This window comes from Thalassophryne amazonica, chromosome 23 (genome assembly GCF_902500255.1).
Source record: "Thalassophryne amazonica chromosome 23, fThaAma1.1, whole genome shotgun sequence".
Taxonomy (NCBI): domain Eukaryota; kingdom Metazoa; phylum Chordata; class Actinopteri; order Batrachoidiformes; family Batrachoididae; genus Thalassophryne; species Thalassophryne amazonica.
The window spans coordinates 7,662,222-7,683,124 of NC_047125.1; the positions used below are offsets into that span (position 1 = coordinate 7,662,222).

The 20,903-nt window shown below is 41.9% G+C and overlaps 1 protein-coding gene across 2 annotated transcripts; it reads right to left on the minus strand.

The window, feature by feature from the left end:
- Nucleotides 1–1,036: 1,036 nt before the first annotated feature.
- si:dkey-6n21.12 (schwannomin-interacting protein 1) lies at nt 1,037–18,681 on the minus strand. 2 transcript variants are annotated; one of them, XM_034164782.1, is made up of 8 exons: nt 18,354–18,680; nt 13,542–13,820; nt 12,661–12,791; nt 11,556–11,664; nt 9,579–9,707; nt 7,724–7,838; nt 6,209–6,314; nt 1,037–1,163 (listed from the first exon to the last, which is right to left on the minus strand). In XM_034164782.1, the coding sequence occupies exons 2-7, from the start codon at nt 13,797–13,799 to the stop codon at nt 6,214–6,216; spliced, it is 843 nt and encodes a 280-aa protein (XP_034020673.1). In that variant the 5' UTR covers nt 13,800–13,820; nt 18,354–18,680; the 3' UTR covers nt 1,037–1,163; nt 6,209–6,213. The 2 variants fall into 2 exon arrangements, with proteins under 2 accessions (XP_034020673.1, XP_034020674.1); XM_034164783.1 differs by having other exon boundaries at nt 1,044–1,163; nt 6,194–6,314; nt 18,354–18,681.
- Between the last annotated feature and the right edge of the window lie 2,222 nt (nt 18,682–20,903).

The following is a 20,903-nucleotide window of genomic DNA, read 5'->3' on the forward strand; positions in this document are numbered from 1 at the left end:
ATAAAACTGTACCACTTTATGTTTGATGAACTCATAACCGTTACACCATCCGCACTTCCTCTTGACTGCTTGAGTCTAACAGAAATGAGCCTGAAATGAGCTTTCTTGGTCACCTAATGTCAAAGGTCATGTGATCAACAGTAAGGTGATATATGACTTCATATTAGGTACATCTTGAAATAGCCATTTTAAATGTCCTCTATATGTAAGGAGATAAGTCCTCTGTAGGCCCTAAGGCCCACTGGTGCTTATCCCCAGATTCCCTCATAGATGATGTCTACGACTCCCCCTGGACAGGACACCAGTCCATTGCCGGCAACTTGCCTAGCCACACCCAGTACCCAGTTACAGCAGGGCAGACTGCGACAATGTAGATTCCCGGTGGTCACACAGAGGTAGTTTGACTGGGAATCAAACCCAGGTCTACATACTGGTAGCCCATCTCACCATCTCTATGAGCTACCTGATCTAATACATAAGCTTTTGGCCAATGTGTTGACTCTGACTTGAGTTTTCGGAAAATCCATTTACTCTGTTGTTGGTTCACCCACAGTCATTATACCCAGTTTGGTCCCAATTGGTTGAAAACACTTTGAACCACACACATGACCAAAAAAACCACTGCATGAGTGCAGGTGCAAGTATCTGAGCCGTGGAGGAGAGTACACGCGACAACACCAACTACAACAGATCTGGCGCTGAATCACGACTCAAAAACGCTCCTTGGAGCTGAAAGTTTCATTCTTTGGTCACTGTTCAGCTGGGACCAAGTAGGATTGAGTCCATGCATACCTGGTCAGGGATTTAAACTAACAGGTAGAGATCTCTAATTTGTGCTGGAATCTACTGGTACCGCCGGATTTTGGTGAAGTGGTTCCTGCACCATGAGCGGTACTGTGCTTCAAAATTACTCAGCTGGTTAATATATAGAATTCTGTTTGTTCTGTTTTTGAAGCACCAGCTGTGAGGAACTCTAAGAAGTTAAACACAGAAAACCACATCGGCCTTTTGCAGGACAAAAAAAAAACAAAAACAAAAAAAACCCTAAAGAAAATAGAACAAAATAAAAAAAATCCCTTTGTATCCGAGTGTAGAAGTTCTTTGAAGGTGTGAACGATTCCTCACAGTGATTGGCTGAGATGTCTGACTTCACCAGGGCTCACCTGTGTGACACAAAAAGTCAAATCAAATCAATTTTATTTATATAGCGCCAAATCACAACAAACAGTTGCCCCAAGGCGCTTTATATTGTAAGGCAAGGCCATACAATAATTATGTAAAAACCCCAACAGTCTGCTGGGACTGGTTGGGGCTGAGGGAGACAACCAGGAAAAAGACATGCTGTGGAGGGGAGCAGAGATCAATCACTAATGATTAAATGCAGAGTGGTGCATACAGAGCAAAAAGAGAAAGAAACACTCAGTGCATCATGGGAACCCCCCAGCAGTCTAAGTCTATAGCAGCATAACTAAGGGATGGTTCAGGGTCACCGGAACACTAGCTGCAGCATTTTGAATTAACTGAAGGCTTTTCAGGGAACTTTTAGGACAACCTGATAATAATGAATTACAATAGTCCAGCCTAGAGGAAATAAATGCATGAATTAGTTTTTCAGCATCACTCTGAGACAAGACCTTTCTAATTTTAGAGATATTGCGCAAATGCAAAAAAGCAGTCCTACATATTTGTTTAATATGCGCATTGAATGACATATCCTGATCAAAAATGACTCCAAGATTTCTCACAGTATTACTAGAGGTCAGGGTAATGCCATCCAGAGTAAGGATCTGGTTAGACACCATGTTTTCTAAGATTTGTGGGGCCAAGTACAATAACTTCAGTTTTATCTGAGTTTAAAAGCAGGAAATTAGAGGTCATCCATGTCTTTATGTCTGTAAGACAATCCTGCAGTTTAGCTAATTGGTGTGTGTCCTCTGGCTTCATGGATAGATAAAGCTGGGTATCATCTGCGTAACAATGAAAATTTAAGCAATCTAATAATACTGCCTAAGGGAAACATGTATAACGGGAATAAAACTGGTCCTAGCACAGAACCTTGTGGAACTCCATAATTAACCTTAGTCTGTGAAGAAGATTCCCCATTTACATGAACAAATTGTAATCTATTAGATAAATATGATTCAAACCACCGCAGCGCAGTGCCTTTAATACCTATGGCATGCTCTAATCTCTGTAATAAAATTTTATGGTCAACAGTATCAAAAGCAGCACTGAGGTCTAACAGAACAAGCACAGAGATGAGTCCACTGTCTGAGGCCATAAGAAGATCATTTGTAACCTTCACTAATGCTGTTTCTGTACTATGATGAATTCTAAAACCTGACTGAAACTCTTCAAACAGACCATTCCTCTGCAGATGATCAGTTAGCTGTTTTAATAACTACCCTTTCAAGAATTTTTGAGAGAAAAGGAAGGTTGGAGATTGGCCTATAATTAGCTAAGATAGCTGGGTCAAGTGATGGCTTTTTAAGTAATGGTTTAATTACTGCCACCTTAAAAGCCTGTGGTACATAGCCAACTAATAAAGATAGATTGATCATATTTAAGATCGAAGCATTAATTAATGGTAGGGCTTCCTTGAGCAGCCTGGTAGGAATGGGGTCTAATAGACATGTTGATGGTTTGGAGGAAGTAACTAATGAAAATAACTCAGACAGAACAATCGGAGAGAAAGAGTCTAACCAAATACCGGCATCACTGAAAGCAGCTAAAGATAACGATACATCTTTGGGATGGTTATGAGTAATTTTTTCTCTAATAGTTAAAATTTTATTAGCAAAGAAAGTCATGAAGTCATTACTAGTTAAAGTTAAAGGAATACTCGGCTCAATAGAGCTCTGACTCTTTGTCAGCCTGGCTACAGTGCTGAAAAGAAACCTGGGGTTGTTCTTATTTTCTTCAATTAGTGATGAATAGTAAGATGTCCTAGCTTTACGGAGGGCTTTTTTATAGAGCAACAGACTTTTTCCAGGCTAAGTGAAGATCTTCTTAATTAGTGAGACGCCATTTCCTCTCCAACTTACGGGTTATCTGCTTTAAGCTGCGAGTTTGTGAGTTATACCACGGAGTCAGGCACTTCTGATTTAAAGCTCTCTTTTTCAGAGGAGCTACAGCATCCAAAATTGTCTTCAATGAGGATATAAAACTATTGACGAGATACTCTATCTCACTTACAGAGTTTAGGTAGCTACTCTGCACTGTGTTGGTATATGGCATTAGAGAACATAAAGAAGGAATCATATCCTTAAACCTAGTTACAGCGCTTTCTGAAAGACTTCTAGTGTAATGAAACGTATTCCCCACTGCTGGGTAGTCCATCAGAGTAAATGTAAATGTTATTAAGAAATGATCAGACAGAAGGGAGTTTTCAGGGAATACTGTTAAGTCTTCAATTTCCATACCATAAGTCAGAACAAGATCTAAGATATGATTAAAGTGGTGGGTGGACTCATTTACATTTTGAGCAAAGCCAATTGAGTCTAATAATAGATTAAACGCAGTGTTGAGGCTGTCATTCTCAGCATCTGTGTGGATGTTAAAATCGCCCACTATAATTATCTTATCTGAGCTAAGCACTAAGTCAGACAAAAGGTCTGAAAATTCACAGAGAAACTCACAGTAACGACCAGGAGGATGATAGATAATAACAAATAAAACTGGTTTTTGGGACTTCCAATTTGGATGGACAAGACTAAGAGTCAAGCTTTCAAAAGAATTAAAGCTCTGTCTGGGTTTTTGATTAATTAATAAGCTGTAATGGAAGATTGCTGCTAATCCTCCGCCTCGGCCCGTGCTACGAGTGTTCTGGCAGTTAGTGTGACTCGGGGGTGTTGACTCATTTAAACTAACATATTCATCCTGCTGTAACCAGGTTTCTGTAAGGCAGAATAAATCAATATGTTGATCAATTATTATATCATTTACTAACAGGGACTTAGAAGAGAGAGACCTAATGTTTAATAGACCACATTTAACTGTTTTAGTCTGTGGTGCAGTTGAAGGTGCTATATTATTTTTTCTTTTTGAATTTTTATGCTTAAATAGATTTTTGCTGGTTATTGGTGGTCTGGGAGCAGGCACCGTCTCTACGGGGATGGGGTAATGAGGGGATGGGTGGGGGAGAGAAGCTGCAGAGAGGTGTGTAAGACTACAACTCTGCTTCCTGGTCCCAACCCTGGATAGTCACGGTTTGGAGGATTTAAGAAAATTGGCCAGATTTCTAGAAATGAGAGCTGCTCCATCCAAAGTGGGATGGATGCCGTCTCTCCTAACAAGACCAGGTTTTCCCCAGAAGCTTTGCCAATTATCTATGAAGCCCACCTCATTTTTTGGACACCACTCAGACAGCCAGCAATTCAGGGAGAACATGCGGCTAAACATGTCACTCCCGGTCCGATTGGGGAGGGGCCCAGAGAAAACTACAGAGTCCGACATTGTTTTTGCAAAGTTACACACCGATTCAATGTTAATTTTAGTGACCTCTGATTGGCATAACCGGGTGTCATTACTGCCGACGTGAATTACAATCTTACCAAATTTACGCTTAGCCTTAGCCAGCAGTTTCAAATTTCCTTCAATGTCGCCTGCTCTGGCCCCCGGAAGACAACTGACTATGGTTGCTGGTGTCGCTAACTTCACATTTCTCATAACAGAGTCGCCAATAACCAGAGTTTGATCCTCGGTGGGTGTGTCGCCGAGTGGGGAAAAACGGTTAGAAATGTGAACGGGTTGGCGGTGTACACAGGGCTTCTGTTTAGGGCTACGCTTCCTCCTCACAGTCACCCAGTCGGCCTGCTTTCCCGGCTGCTCGGGATCTGCTGGAAGGGCACTAACGGCGGCTAAGCTACCTTGGTCCGCACCGACTACAGGGGCCTGGCTAGCTGTAGAATTTTCCACGGTGCGGAGCCGAGTCTCCAATTTGCCCAGCCTGGCCTCCAAAGCTACGAATAAGCTACACTTATTACAAGTACCATTACTGCTAAAGGAGGCCGAGGAATAACTAAACATTTCACACCCAGAGCAGAAAAGTGCAGGAGAGACAGGAGAAGCCGCCATGCTAAACCGGCTAAGAGCTAGTAGCTGCGCTAAGCTAGCAGATTCCTAAAAATACACAAAGTGAATAATGTGTAAATAATTTAGAGGTGATTCAGCAGAGGGAGTGCTTTAGTTAAGGCACGTGAAGATTACACTGTGAAACAAATCGTTATCTAGTTATCTAGATCAATCTAACTGCGCAGATTAAACAGCTAACTGATACAGCAAAACACCGCTGTGCTCCGGAACAGGAAGTGATACAATACCGCAGTGAGAGCCAACCACCAGTAGAGGTCAGTCAAAAAATAGTGTAGTCAAAAAGTAGTGATTAATATTTTTTTTAACTGCTGCATGCTTTTATTCATGACTAGAAGTGATAGAAAGGAAAAATGCTCAAGTCTGGCATCAGATGGGACGACCTGATAAGATGTAGCACAATCAGGAACCCAACAAACCCACTACGTAAACACAATTACACGTTCTGGTTAAGGCTTAAGGTTGCTACAGCATTGATGAAGACAAAAATAATACACGTTCACGTAGTTATGAACTATGAAAATGGAAGATTTCCCATGACTTTTTGTGTAAAACCCAAACCTACTATTTCCAGCAAAATATTGGTTCCATTTAATGGTTCCATCATTCAGTGTTCTAGGAACATTACTGCGAGTCTACTGCATTGTAGCAATCTCACTTTCTAATGTCACTATTACTAAAAGGTGACCTGCTAACGACACTGCAATGTCGTTACAATGTGGAATTGTTTGCTGGGAAGTGTGTACTTTTGCTTTGCACACTACAGGATCACACTGTAGCAACAACAAAGAACAGAAGGGGGATTGATGATGGATTTCCAGACATCTCGAAAATTTAAGTCGTGAAACCCGTGCTTGTGACATAGCTTGGCAGAAGTCACAAGGTTACATCACTCACAGCGTGTTCAGTTTGATCTCTGACCAGACGTGTGCTCAGTTCCTGAAAAATTGTTAAGGATCAAAACTGCTACACAAGTTCAGCTGATCTTTCCCAGCGTTTGAGCCATGCTACACAAATACTCCTGAATTCACCCTGAGCAACTTGTGCCAAGTCTGGAAAACCCGCTACCCAAGTCAGCCGGGTGGTAAAGTAGTAAACTCACTGGACTTGGAATCACCAGATTCAGAGTGATGTCAAATCCTGGACCTCCAGCAGCAAGGCATCCTGCTCTGTCCTCAGCTGGTCCCGAATCTGAAGACGACCCACCAGCTCCGAACTAAGGTCTGAGGAATACAGAGCACACACACATGCGCAAAGTTAGCATTTTAACGTTCATGTTAGCCAACTGTCAAAGTTCCCAAAGTTGTCACTACAATATCAACGGATAGACAATCCAAGTATTTAGTCAACTGGAAAACACAAATCAAGTCTGAGAACATGCGCCGGTGCTGTAAGCCGCCACATCCACCACACTATGGAACCACATGGGGTGATGGATGGGACCCACCCAGGTAGACAACCGGTTCATCCCCACCTCTCGAAAGTAACCATATGTCAAGCCAGGTGAAACATGGGCTTGTCCTTCGTCTTCAACAGTCACTGAGGTCCTCAAAAGTTAGGCATGTTGGGTGACGCACACAGAAAGGCACCACATAGTCAAAATGTCAAAGCTGATGTTCCCTTACAATGCAATTGATGATACAAAGTCAAGGAAGCCATTAAAAGCCTGTATCTTAGTCTTGATCCAGGGTAATTTCAAACCCAAACCTCAGATTCCTCACTCAGCTTCCCAATGGCAGCAATCAGAGTTTGATTTTGCAAAGATCAGAGCATAGCCTGTAAAGTCAAGGTCAGTAAACCTTTTCTCATTAAAAGAACCTCAACTACTGGTTTCCACAACCCTACACAATAGCCACTCCATGCAAGCACTGGACAGCATAGGACTCAAAACACATCCCTGAAGAACACCAATTTTCCCAATGGGAAAAACTCAGAATTTCTGCCCCCTCATAGTCCCCTGGGTGTAAGCTGGGTATGATGTCCAGCCGCTTATTGGGGATCCCCTGAATTCTCAGGATGTCCCAGAAAGCAGCCCGATCCAACGCTTTGCGAAAATCAACATAATGTGCAAAGAAGCAACGTTGATATTCATTCACATAAAAACTTTGAGCAAATAACGACTACAACCCAAAAATAATGCTTCGACTGATACTGCTTAAACCCTGTCCTGCTTTTGAGAGTGCGACGGTCTCGTAATGTGTCAGGATACAATGGTGCTTTATACTTGTATATGTTTCTTTCTAATCTATTGTGGAATCTCTTGGGGGGTGTAGTCGTGCTGCTTTTTGAGACCTTTGAACCCATTTCTCATTGCTAAAAAGGTTCTATTTAAGTGCTGTGTACACTACGTCAGGAACGCAAGAATCAAGCCAGGGTGTGTCGAGTAAACACATTAAATTTAGTTACCGAGTTGGCTTGAGTACAGACTTTCACAAATGGTCTGTGAGCGTTTGATACAAATGGATCAATAAAATGTACCTTTATGTTCCATTAAATTTTCTACATTTGGAATATTTGAAACAAAATAAAGGAAATGGGGACAGTTGAGACAGATCAGCTCAGTCCTCTCAAACTGAACTCTACCTTTGAAAGTAAGTAGGCTCGAGGGTCTGAGGTGTGGATGTGCTGGTACCTTGTATGGCCTGGCTTAGCGATGCGCACAGAGAGTTTAAATCCTTGACACTGAAACTCTGTAAATCACTGAGGCTCAAACGTCTTTGCTGGGCAACGGGATCGTGAGCTGGAGTCTGAAAGAGGAGCAGAGTCTGAGTTCAATGGGTTCAAACAAGTGATAACTCTCAGAATTTGTGATTTTTCAGTGTCACGCAGAGCTGGAAATAATAATTATTTACAAAACAGATTAATCTGTCAGTTATTTAAATCCACGTAGAGTTCAGTGTTAAACACGTTTTTCCTCTTCATTAGTATGTCAGCCAGGTCAGGTATGGGATCGCTACATCCACCACACTAATGGAACCACCTTGGGTACTGGAGGACAACCACACAGGTCAGTCCATCTCCACTGCTTGAAATTAACCATCTATCTACCACAGAGAGGTGAAACAGGTGGAAGAACAGGTGCACTGTATCATACCCAGGGAAACACGCAACATGGCCAAAATGTGATAACTGACTGTCACTCATAATGGAAGTGATACGCTCCTGGAAAAATGTGACCATGTCCAAACATCTCTGGCCAGCAACCTCCTGACTCCATAAGTTCTTCGCAGGGCATTTCTTGATCTCAAACGATGAAGACCCAGAGACATAAGTGTCACCACTGAGATGACAGAATGTCCCTACAATTTCAACACCTTCACTTCTTAAAGACAGTTCTGATGGTTGGGTCCAGGAAGCCATCGAAAGCCTGGATCTTACTTTTGATTGAGGACAACAATGAGCAAACATTGCATCTGTAGTGCACTTTCTCAGCATGAAACCATATTGTTGCTCAGAGATCTGCACCCTCCATTCTAAGTCTAGCTTCTACTACTCTTTCCCATGATTTCAAGCTGTGGCTGATCAACTTTATACCTCGTTAGTTAGTTGTAGTTACTGCAGTTCTGCACATCACCCTTATTCTTGTACTAGTACACTTCTCATCCACTCTTTAGGGATTCTCTCACATCTCTCCTAAACATTTCCATCCCTCCACTGGTATATCATCTAGACCAACTACTTTTCCACTCTTCACCCTCTTCATAACTGTAGTCACGTCATCCACAAATTCAGTAAACGTTCTATGCTTACATCTCAATTTTGTATTCGTCATTGGTATTTCTTTGTGTACATTGTTGATACAGACATCTGCACCTCTTTAGGGTCTGGCGTTATGTCTATAGGTTGGGCCCTTATGGTGTCCTGTATAGGCCCCGAGGCCATTCAGTGCTTGTGCACCAAAGTCTACTACTCCCCTGGACAGGGTGGCAGTCCGATACCCAGTTATCCGAAGGCCAGGTCCCATTTACTGCTGGGTGGACAGAGGCGATGCATATGAACTATCTTGTTTAAGGACACAGACAGACAGGATGAGCAGGAATCAAACCCAGGTCTACATATTGGCAGGCCAGCTCCTTATCCACTGAGATCACGTGAGCTGGTTGTTGTTTTTTGTTTGCTGTTTAAATACCAAAATTTCCTTTGTGGGCTTAATAAAATTGATCTTACCTTAACCCCCAACTTAACTAGAGTCGAGTCAAGTAATACTGCAACATCACCTCAAGTGGGAGTTTCATGTAGTAGGTCGTGTCATGTAGTACTCCTTGACTGCAGTTAGACCTATTTGGATAGATGGCTAGTTCTGGGTGGTGGAGATGGATTGGTTGACTGGGTGATAGTCAACCAAAACCCAGGGCAGTTCTGTTAAATGCAGCGCCAGTGCTTGCTTCCAGATTCCTCAACAAGCTGATGAATCTGGAACTCACTGACACATAAAGGCTGATGATTTTAATGTTTGCTTCTGCAGTGCATTGCGTCTTCTCTCTTACATGTGGTTTATGGTCTGTTCTCAGTTTGTCCCGCAGGATCCTGAGAGTGTTCCTGAAACCTTTGGATGCTTTAGGTTTCTCCGGCTTTGCAGGAGGTGGAGGATGCTGATGAACGTGTACAGTCCCTTTCTTTCAAAAACAGAGAACAGCATTTTAAAGTTGATATAATACACATTGACAGTTCAGTCCATTTCTTAAAATTTTTACCTTCTTACACCTCACAAGGCTGCAGTGATATTTTACACACTGTTTGTCCATATGTCAGTCCGTCTGTCTGTTCAGGATATGTTTGGGTCAGGTTACCATCAAAATCAGTTAAAGATGTTTTTATTTTGAACCAAATAATGATGGCTTATTAACCAAACTCAGTCAGTATGTTTGGAAGTCAATCTCCATCAACTATATGTTTTGGGATCATAGTGCCAAAGATCAACTTCACTGGAAAATTTAAAACTAAATGAATAGTGCCATGGGTACTGTAGCTCACCTGGACAAGACATCGCGATTTCAGCTAAAAAAAAATTGGGCATAGCCAAACTCCAAAGGTCGTATCAAGATCAAAATAAAAAATAAAAAAAAATTCTTAAAAACCCGTTGGATATGTTTTAGAGTTAACTACTAGCTACCCTTGTACCACATTTCTGCCCAATATCATTACAAACTGCTGAGCAATGGCTCCAGGTGGTATTTTAATATGTCCGCCATGGCAGCCATGTTTGATATTGGATTGAAATGCCTCAGACAAACTTTGGTGTCTTTATAGGGTTGAACATTTATGTCAAGTTTCAGCTTCAATGGCTCAGCAGTTTCGGAGAAGATTTTTTTCATTTTTATTTATTTATTTATTTTACACACACCACTGACATAACCTCACCGGACCTTTGGTCCAGGTGACCTAAAAATTCACAAAAGCCATCAGATTTCATGTTTGGGCTTTTCTCAGTGGCTTCTGAAAAGAAAATGTTTAAAGTGATAACTGGAAAAGTGGGCATGATCACAGTCCAGGGGTCACATTAAGGTCAAAATTAAAAATTTCACAAACCCCCTCAGATATGTTTTTAGGCTCACTGACCGTTACCCATGTAGAAGATTTCAGCTTAACTGCTGCATAAATGGCTGACAAATGGCTATAAATGGCACTTTCAAGATGGCCGCCATGGCAGCCATATTTAAAATTGGACTGGAATGCCTCAAACAAACTTTGGTGTCTCATGGGTAGGAACAGGAAATTTGAATTTTCAGCTAAACAACACAACTCTTTGCCTGGTGGAAAGCTGACCAAGACATGAATTACTGACATTTGGGTCCTTTAATAAATCCAAGTATGTGCGCCAGTTTTGGTCTAAATCTGGCACAAAAACCAATTCTGTTGACTCAGTCTCGATGATATTGGAAGGTGATGGTCTAGTAGTTAAGCGTTGGGCTTCAGACCAGAGGATTCTCTCTTCAAAACCCAGCCAGACCAGAAAATCACCAAGGGACTTTGGGCAAGGTCCTTAATCCCCAGTTGCTCCCGGTGTGTAGTGAGCACCTTGTATGGAAACACCCTGACAACGGTGTATTTGTGTGAATGTGAGACTTAACTGTAAAGTGCTTTGAGCTTCTAATGTAGATGGAAAAGCACGATATAAATGCTGTCCATTTAACATGCACACAAAGCTTTATTGGTCCAGCGGCTTCAGAGAAGAAGATGTTTACACACAACATCGACTCACACGGCATAAGTGCAGTGGAACTTCAGTCCAGGTGAGCTAAAAATGTTCCAGTAACTAATGATTACTTTTTGTAATCGGTTAATCAATCTATTTTTTTTTTTTTGACGAATCAATTAATCCAACAATGATTTTTCATTTGTCATTTGACAGTTTTCAGATTATCCAGTTTCTGCTGCTGTAGTTTTCCAGTTCCTTCAAACCATCAGGTAAAACTTTAGTTCAGTCACATTTTAAGGGACACATCTCTGTTGGGGGTCAGTACCTTTGTGCTGGAGTTCTCCTTCTGGCCAACTTCCACTTGCTTCTCGTCCTCTTCTTCACTTTCACTATTGTTGATGAAGCAGAGCTGAAGATTCATCTGCGTCTGAAGACTGAAGAACAACGAGGGCAGTTAGCGTTAATCTAAAACTACATAAAAAAGTCACAGCGACTCTTCTGGCACGTCTTCGAATGGCGTTAGCGACTCTTGTGCTCCCATCATCCAGTAACAAAAACAGTGGCATTCTGACCCAACTGAGCCAGGATGCATTGGGTCATCAACATCAGAGATGTTTTGCAGCCAGCTGAACTTCCAGTCGCTTTCACTCTGCAGTACAAATAGGCTCTATTACCACAGTACAAACAGGCTCTATTACTACACGTGTCTACAAGAAAACTTTGGAAGTTTATCCTATTTGGGAAGAGTATGACCATGAAGACATGGCGGTGGGTGACGACAGCAGATGGTTCTACGCGTGATCTCAACAGGAAAGCTGTGAGGCGGATATAACATTTAAATAGCATCGCTTTGTGTTAGCGATGTCTTTGTTTTCCTGCTAATTGACTGTGGACAGACAAATGAAAGAATAGAGAAACACAAACGTGCTGACGGCTATCGAATGTTTACTGACCGTCAAGTTGAACTCTTAGAGGAACCTGAAGTACTGAAGCTGGATGAAGCTCCAGCAGCGTCGGACAGCAGGAAATCTTTATGAATTCAGTGGGATGTGGCTGTGTTTTTATTAGTTTGTTTAATCAGATTTAAACTTATTTGATGTATTTTTAACACTCACTTGGACAAAGTATGACTGGCTGCAAAATAAGGCAGTGATAATACTACGCACCCTACATTGGTCGGGATGTAACTATGTGCGATAGTTACAGCAAACAAAAAATACATTAAAATACAAATGAACAACTGAAGGAATAAATAAAAGTGACAAGAAAACAAGATGTTAAATCTTACAGAATGTAGCTGCAGTCTGAACTTCATTTTTATAGTGATCAAAAATTTACGGATATTATCGGATTCGGGCGGGGTGGCATTCATTGAAGAATGCACCCCCGCCCCCCCCCCCAAAAAACCCAAAGCAAAACAAAAAACTAACCGGGAGGTGAGTGCCATCACATGGCTGTTGTAGACATTGTCGCCGTCATCCCAGCTCTCCGCCCTCCTCCCTCGTTCTTCTGTCCAGCTCAGCGGAGCTCTGCATCGGTTCAGAGGCGAGTCACTGGGACTCTAAACCACCACAAGCACAGATTTAGCATCTCGTGAGACACAAACTACAGAGCTGAGTCCAAACCGGCCCGACGGGTTTAAGAAAAGCACGGGAGGGTGATTCTGGATGATAACAAGCCAATGTAACATTTTAGTAAACTACAGAACGCTTTTAAGAATAAAGTGTTCACTGTTTATCTGTGGTTAGTAATAGTTAGTACAGAAACGACCATCAGGATCCTGACCTGCCAAACCGCCAATCAGAACGCTAGCCGTCACTAGCTGTGTTAACAAAAGTCAACCTAGTGATGAAAACAACGCCAAAGACTTTTTAAAATTTTCTTCAGGGGATCCATAAAATTGATCCCATCTGAATGTAAATATGTCAGACCACCTTTGAATGAAGACAAGCGAGAACCAGGGGGGTTAATTTGAGTGGAGAGAAACAGAAATCCAAAATGGCCACCAAGATGGCGGCCAAGACAAAAATATTCCAAGATGTTCCCGCCCCATCAGTGATGACTTTAGTTTTGGTTTGGTGTTGATATTGCAAATTGTGTCCTGAATATAAGCTAGTATCTCAACATCCTGCCTCAAGGTCACCTGAGGGTCGTCTGGTACTCAGAGCATTTCTGTGTCACTTGGAGTCTTGGAGGAGTGACATTAATAAGACTCCACCCCTCTTCTTCAATGTCAAACACATTGTTTTCAGTAATCATTTTTTTTTAAATGTGGGCCCACGTTTGGTGCAAACCAGACATTATTTCTGACCTTCGCCATCTTCTCTTTCTTCTCCTCTTCTTGTTTCTCCAGCTCAGCGATGCGCAGGCTGAGTGCCTCCCAGTGCATGATGGGAAGGTGCAGACTGTCTTTATCGTAGCTTTCCTGCCACACTAGAGCGGCGCTCTCTGAATCCTCCTCTTCCTCTTCTTCGTTATCAGCATCACAGTCACTTGTCTTCTCCTCCTCAGCCTCATTGCTGTCCTTTTCCTCCCTTTGCTCTCTCTCTCGCTCCTTCTCTCCATCCATCTCTACGTCCACTGAGTCATTCTGAAACAGACGCCACCAGCAGACGCTGTAAGAATGATAAAAAGCTTTCACACGCCACATAAATAATTAGAAAAAAAACGCTGAGGAGGACAGACTCTTGTGATAAGATTTGTCGTTACGCAACTGTATTTGTATGTTAGCGCGATATAAGAACATCTAATCTGATTTTGATCGCACTCTACATTTACACCGGACCTACAGACCAACATAACAGATCACAACCATTAACTTTACATTACTTACCATATGATACACTAAAAATAATATTCAAGAGTAGAATTTCAAATTATTTTGTGTAGTGTTCCTGTGCTGCACAAAGCACTTAGAAAAATCCATAAAAAAAAAAATCAGAATGCAGTGATGTCAACATGAAAATGCTCTTCGAGAGAACTAGACAACAAATAGAAAGTAGACACTCTCCTGTTTGATTTTAGTAAAGTTTTTGTCAAGGTGCCACGTAGCAGACTCCCATTAAAATGGCAACATTACAGCATCGGGCGTGTGAAACGACATTGTAGCCTGGATAACGAGTGTGGCGTCAGAATCAGCTCCTGAAACATCTGGAGTTCCGCAGGAATCTGTCATAGGACCCCTGTTATTGGCTTTCCTACATTAATGACCTGCCAAGAAGAGTACAGCTGAACAGAGTGAACACGCAACAACATCATGGCACAACTCCAGTAAATCCTAAGCTCGAACGCGAGAAGCAATTCAGTGTAGAGGCGACATCCAGGGTCACCAGAATGCTGGAACAGCTGCAGTTAGACGACTTGAGAAGCCAACGCATCAAGGCCTGTGCTGTAATGTTGTAAAAGGCATCAAGAACCTTGTGGACATCTCAGCTTCTGACCTGCTGCAAATATCTGCAGTCACCACTAGAGGTCAAATTCATCAGTCCTAAAACACGAATGCACACCAGGACCCATCAGTTACAATCTGGAACACCCATAATCAATTTTATAACAATACATTATCTGAACTTATGCCCGTGAAATGATCTCTTTCCCAAAAAATTGTCATGGGGCCAGACACAGGCATTTAAGCTTGACCTCTGACCTTAAGCATGGTCCAGTCCTAAAGAAAATCAAACCATTTCTTCTCATCCACAGCTGCAACATATCCAGCAAGTATGAGTAAATAGGGTTTTGGCGTTCCTAAAACATCATGCAAATATCATCTCTGGCAGTGCTGTTCATGCATTTGGGGGGCGGAGGAGAGTTTAAAACAAGCGAACAAACGATTTGTTCTGCAGTGTCCCGGTTCAGTATTTCAGTCTCCATTTGTCATCCTTGGGCTAAACAGTGGGTGTGTATTCTGTATTTAAACCATGACGGGGATTTGTACTCATCCCGCTGCATTCAGAGTCCAGCGCGCTCGCGATTACGCCACTGCAGCTTTTCATAATTATGGAATGTTTCAGGCACCGTGCCGAACCCTCTTCTGAACACACTGTAACTGCTGTACATTTATTTCTGGACTGTTTTGATCAAACAGTGCTTTGAAAGAAGCCATGTGCCTTTGAAGTTTCTCATCCTGCAATTTTGTTTTGACCCTGCATGGCGGTAATCGCTTACGTGTGCCTGTGTACAAAATAACTCAGACGCGGGAGCAGATTTCCACTAAATTTGGTTGGAATATTTCTTGGGGAGTGACTCCAGATTGTTCAAAGGTCAAAATGAAGGGAGTCAAAAATATACCAAAAATAATGACCTATGTTCAATAATAAAATCTGTGTTTTTTTAAAGGGGGAAAAGTTCAGTCATATACTGTACATCTGCACGTTGAAAAAAATTCCATTGGGAATCTGGAGAAAAGGACACTGCAGCTAAAACAGCAACATATGAAACGGAAAAATGACGTAACACTTTGGTGATGAAGGCTCGAGCAGCCAAAAAGTAGATGAGTGGGTGAGTGAGTGAGTTTTTCTATCCCTGTTAGCTTTGTGTAGACATCAACTCAAAATCAATAGATGTTATCATTTTGTAAATTTTCATGATCACACTAATGGAAAAAGCAACTATGTTTTGTCATGTAATATCTGTTTATCTCTCTTAGTGGATGCTGGATAAATTTTTTAAAATTCGGTACTTGCATGTAATTCATCTGCTTCCTGGGCAGCAAAAGGTAATGACGCAATAGCAAAACAGTTTACAGGCTAATAAATGTCAATTCATAATGCAGTGGGACTCAGATGACATCATAGGTTGACCTAAATATGACTTCAACGCATCATTAACTCATCTGAAGCAAAATATTGATTTGCGCCCTCCAGTGTTGAAACATTAAAACCCAATAAGCTAGGATAGCTCATTGGGTTCATGTATGTTACTTAATTCATGTATGTTACTTAATTTTTCTACATACCAAGAAACACTGATGAAATTGTAAAGGAAAAAAATATCTATTGTTGGAAAAGTTTAAACATTCTCGAGGTTGGCGCTCCGTCACTTCAAAAAACGGCAAATCTGAAGGCGAGAATTTGTGGCTGCTCAGTGAAAACACCCTCAATCTGTATATTGTTCTATTGAAATCAGCCGGTTTATTATTGTGTCTAACTTGCTTCTAACAGCTATCATCGCCTGGAATGATTCTTACCCCTTTAAAAAGTGACCAGATTAAATGTATTTGTATTGAGTTTGGTGATGTTTTCACTGTAGAAAACCCACCCCCTCAAGGTTAAATGCCCAGACGGCCGACCTTGAGAATTAACCAAAACTATCACAGCAAAATTAAAGCTACAGTATGTAGCACAGTGTCATCTAGTGGTGAAGTTGCAGATTGCATTATGCCATAGCCGGTCATGATTGTTTCCCTTCATGTTTTTGATTGTTTGTCACATAATCCCTCGCCTTTCTCCTTGGGACTCCGGCGAGGACGGTCATATCTCCTCCTCTCTCCTCTATCTCTGCTCCAACCTTCAAAGTCCCTACTTCACCGGACTGTGAATTCTTCAAAATATGTTTGGAATAACCATGGAATTGATCAGCTGGCCTCTGAATGCTATTGACACCATTTTTTCAACAAGGAAATCAGGGCTGGGGGACCCTACGTGCCCTGATGGACCTACCCTGCGGGCTATGTTCTCGACGCCTGGGAGAAGTAGCGTGATGCGTGCTTGGTACCACTCTCTGTGGAGGACGTCGAACATTTATTTATATTTGGTTTTACTGTGGGAGGACTGGTGCTTATTGGTTTATGTGCTGCCCTGACCTACCAGAGAATTGGCAAGACGGCTGCTACCATAATCGCAACCCCTCACCTGTCCATCATGATTAATGAGTTGGGCAAGGCAGCACAGTCTCAGACTGCGAATTCAGACGTAAGTTGAAAAACATCTCGGAACAAATGTCTGCCTTGCAAAGAAAGATGTCGGAGACCAGGGAATACTCATAAATTGGATTTGGTTGGGCAGAGGAGCTGTAAATGGAATTTCTGTGTTTCTCTACTTAACCTTAAACATGGCAGGCTTATCAGCCTCAGAAGGTCAAAACGCCTCACTTGTTTTCCTCCAGAAGAATTTCTATGGCCTTGGTGACCCATTCGGCTGCCCCTCTTATCATTCTGCCCTCCCCTACAGTCTGATGTTGTCAAGGCAACTCCAGACATTATGTACACACTGACAGAAACTGATACAAACTCATCTGACTGATACAAACTCAACTCCTCTCATCTGCACACATGATGCACGCCCCATCCCCCCACCTCCCCTTGCCTCCGCCCTGCCATTCCTCCCCCCTCCGGATGCCTTGCGGCTCTGCAGTTGCAGTGGCCTTCACCTCCCCAAGCTTGGCGGCGCGGCACGCTGCTGCAGCCACCTACACCCTCAGTGCCTCAATTCGGACGACGGACTCTTTCAAAGCTTAGTGTACATAAACAATCAAATGTATATGTGCGGTTGTTTTAATTCTGATGTGCGCCATTATTACCTTCAACTAGTCATAATTGTGGATTTTAGCAATCAATGAAGTTGTTTGAATCTTGAATCTCAATTTACGCAATTATCTGGATTTACGATTGTTTTCGGGATCTGAGCCAATACTACTATAAACTTCTTGCAAAAAGCCCAATAATCATGAGTCTGCTTAAAAAGGAGCACGCCAGGTGTTGTGCTACCACCTGCTGGCTGGACCAGGAATTTGCATCTATATCAGATTTTGAATTGAACACACAACACATACCGCTTGTGAGCATAATTACACTCAAACTAAGGTGGCTGACAAGGGCCAAACGTACTGCAACAGCCAAACTCCTGAAAATTCCAACAATTACTTTTTTAATTTTGCATGTGTGACATTTTTATGTTGCATTCTCATTCCAAAGTCACTTCAGCGCACAACTTTATTTATTTTATTTACTTTTTGGTTCTTGTCAGTATAACCTGTAAAGTTCCGTTAAACTTAAAGAAAAAAAAAAAGACAAAGAATTTAACTTAAAAGTGTTAAAAGAAAAAAAACGTTTGTTGGGTGTTTCCACTGTGATTTTTTTTTTAAATAAATGCCATAAAATCAAAAACTGTCTCAAACACAAACGTACCACTTTATCCCAGATCTTAACACCGTTGGTTATCCGTTTTTGTCTTTGTTAGTTTTGTCCACGTAGTTTTCCTTAAATCTTTCCTCGGCTCCTTCCTCGGTTCCTTGTAACTTTCTTCGTCCATCAGAACCGAAACTTTCGTTTTACTCCACAAACTCTCCTTCAAGTCGCACTTTTATCATAGCGTATATTCTGACATATAATCACTTAGTGGCCGCAAACCTCCACATAAAAGACAAATTTTGGAGAAAGTTGACGCAAAGAAGGAAAAACTTTCAGCTCTCGGGGCACTTCCCGTCACAACCATAGAGATTCAAAATTCAAGGCACTAGAGCGGACATCGAGGTTGACTGAACGAGCAGGGAACAAGTAGCCATCTTGAGTAGGAATTGAATGAGGTTGAAATAAAAGGATTAATAAATGGAATAGTTTTGACTGTGTTGAATGACTGACTGTGTCTAACCAGATCCTTACTCTGGATGGCATTACCCTGACCTCCAGTAATACTGTGAGAAATCTTGGAGTAATTTTTGATCAGGATATGTCCTTCAATGCGCATATTAAGCAAATATGTAGGACTGCTTTTTTGCATTTGCGCAATATCTCTAAAATTAGAAAGGTCTTGTCTCAGAGTGATGCTGAAAAGCTAATTCATGCATTTATTTCCTCTAGGCTGGACTATTGTAATTCATTATTATCAGGTTGTCCTAAAAGTTCCCTGAAAAGCCTTCAGTTAATTCAAAATGCTGCAGCTAGAGTACTGACAGGGACTAGAAGGAGAGAGCATATCTCACCCATATTGGCCTCTCTTCATTGGCTCCCTGTTAATTCCAGAATAGAATTTAAAATTCTTCTTCTTACTTATAAGGTTTTGAATAATCAGGTCCCATCTTATCTTAGGGACCTCATAGTACCATATCACCCCAATAGAGCGCTTCGCTCTCAGACTGCAGGCTTACTTGTAGTTCCTAGGATTTGTAAGAGTAGAATGGGAGGCAGAGCCTTCAGCTTTCAGGCTCCTCTCCTGTGGAACCAGCTCCCAATTCAGATCAGGGAGACAGACACCCTCTCTACTTTTAAGATTAGGCTTAAAACTTTCCTTTTTGCTAAAGCTTATAGTTAGGGCTGGATCAGGTGACCCTGAACCATCCCTTAGTTATGCTGCTATAGACGTAGACTGCTGGGGGGTTCCCATGATCAATCAATCAATCAATCAATTTTTTTTATATAGCGCCAAATCACAACAAACAGTTGCCCCAAGGCGCTTTATATTGTAAGGCAAGGCCATACAATAATTATGTAAAACCCCAACAGTCAAAACGACCCCCTGTGAGCAAGCACTTGGCTACAGTGGGAAGGAAAAACTCCCTTTTAACAGGAAGAAACCTCCAGCAGAACCAGGCTCAGGGAGGGGCAGTCTTCTGCTGGGACTGGTTGGGGCTGAGGGAGAGAACCAGGAAAAAGACATGCTGTGGAGGGGAGCAGAGATCGATCACTAATGATTAAATGCAGAGTGATGCATACAGAGCAAAAAGAGAAAGAAACAGTGCATCATGGGAACCCCCCAGCAGTCTACGTCTATAGCAGCATAACTAAGGGATGGTTCAGGGTCACCTGATCCAGCCCTAACTATAAGCTTTAGCAAAAAGGAAAGTTTTAAGCCTAATCTTAAAAGTACAGAGGGTGTCTGTCTCCCTGATCTGAATTGGGAGCTGGTTCCACAGGAGAGGAGCCTGAAAGCTGAAGGCTCTGCCTCCCATTCTACTCTTACAAACCCTAGGAACTACAAGTAAGCCTGCAGTCTGAGAGCGAAGCGCTCTATTGGGGTGATATGGTACTACGAGGTCCCTAAGATAAGATGGGACCTGATTATTCAAAACCTTATAAGTAAGAAGAAGAATTTTAAATTCTATTCTAGAATTAACAGGAAGCCAATGAAGAGAGGCCAATATGGGTGAGATATGCTCTCTCCTTCTAGTCCCCGCCAGTACTCTAGCTGCAGCATTTTGAATTAACTGAAGGCTTTTTAGGGAACTTTTAGGACAACCTGATAATAATGAATTACAATAGTCCAGCCTAGAGGAAATAAATGCATGAATTAGTTTTTCAGCATCACTCTGAGACAAGACCTTTCTGATTTTAGAGATATTGCGTAAATGCAAAAAAGCAGTCCTACATATTTGTTTAATATGCGCTTTGAATGACATATCCTGATCAAAAATGACTCCAAGATTTCTCACAGTATTACTAGAGGTCAGGGTAATGCCATCCAAGTAAGGATCTGGTTAGACACCATGTTTCTAAGATTTGTGGGGCCAAGTACAATAACTTCAGTTTTATCTGAGTTTAAAAGCAGAAAATTAGAGGTCATCCATGTCTTTATGTCTGTAAGACAATCCTGCAGTTTAGCTAATTGGTGTGTGTCCTCTGGCTTCATGGATAGATAAAGCTGGGTATCATCTGCGTAACAATGAAAATTTAAGCAATACCGTCTAATAATACTGCCTAAGGGAAGCATGTATAAAGTGAATAAAATTGGTCCTAGCACAG

Excerpts from the sequence above, each read along its gene's own strand:
- si:dkey-6n21.12 (XM_034164782.1), bottom strand. The coding sequence starts at position 13,799 with ATGGATGGAGAGAAGGAGCGAGAGAGAGAGCAAAGGGAGGAAAAGGAC. Across the intron at positions 9,708-11,555 it reads AGGAGAACTCCAGCACAAAG|AAAGGGACTGTACACGTTCA; the intron begins GTACTGACCCCC and ends TGTTTTTGAAAG. Across the intron at positions 6,315-7,723 it reads GCTAAGCCAGGCCATACAAG|ACCTTAGTTCGGAGCTGGTG; the intron begins GTACCAGCACAT and ends TGTATTCCTCAG.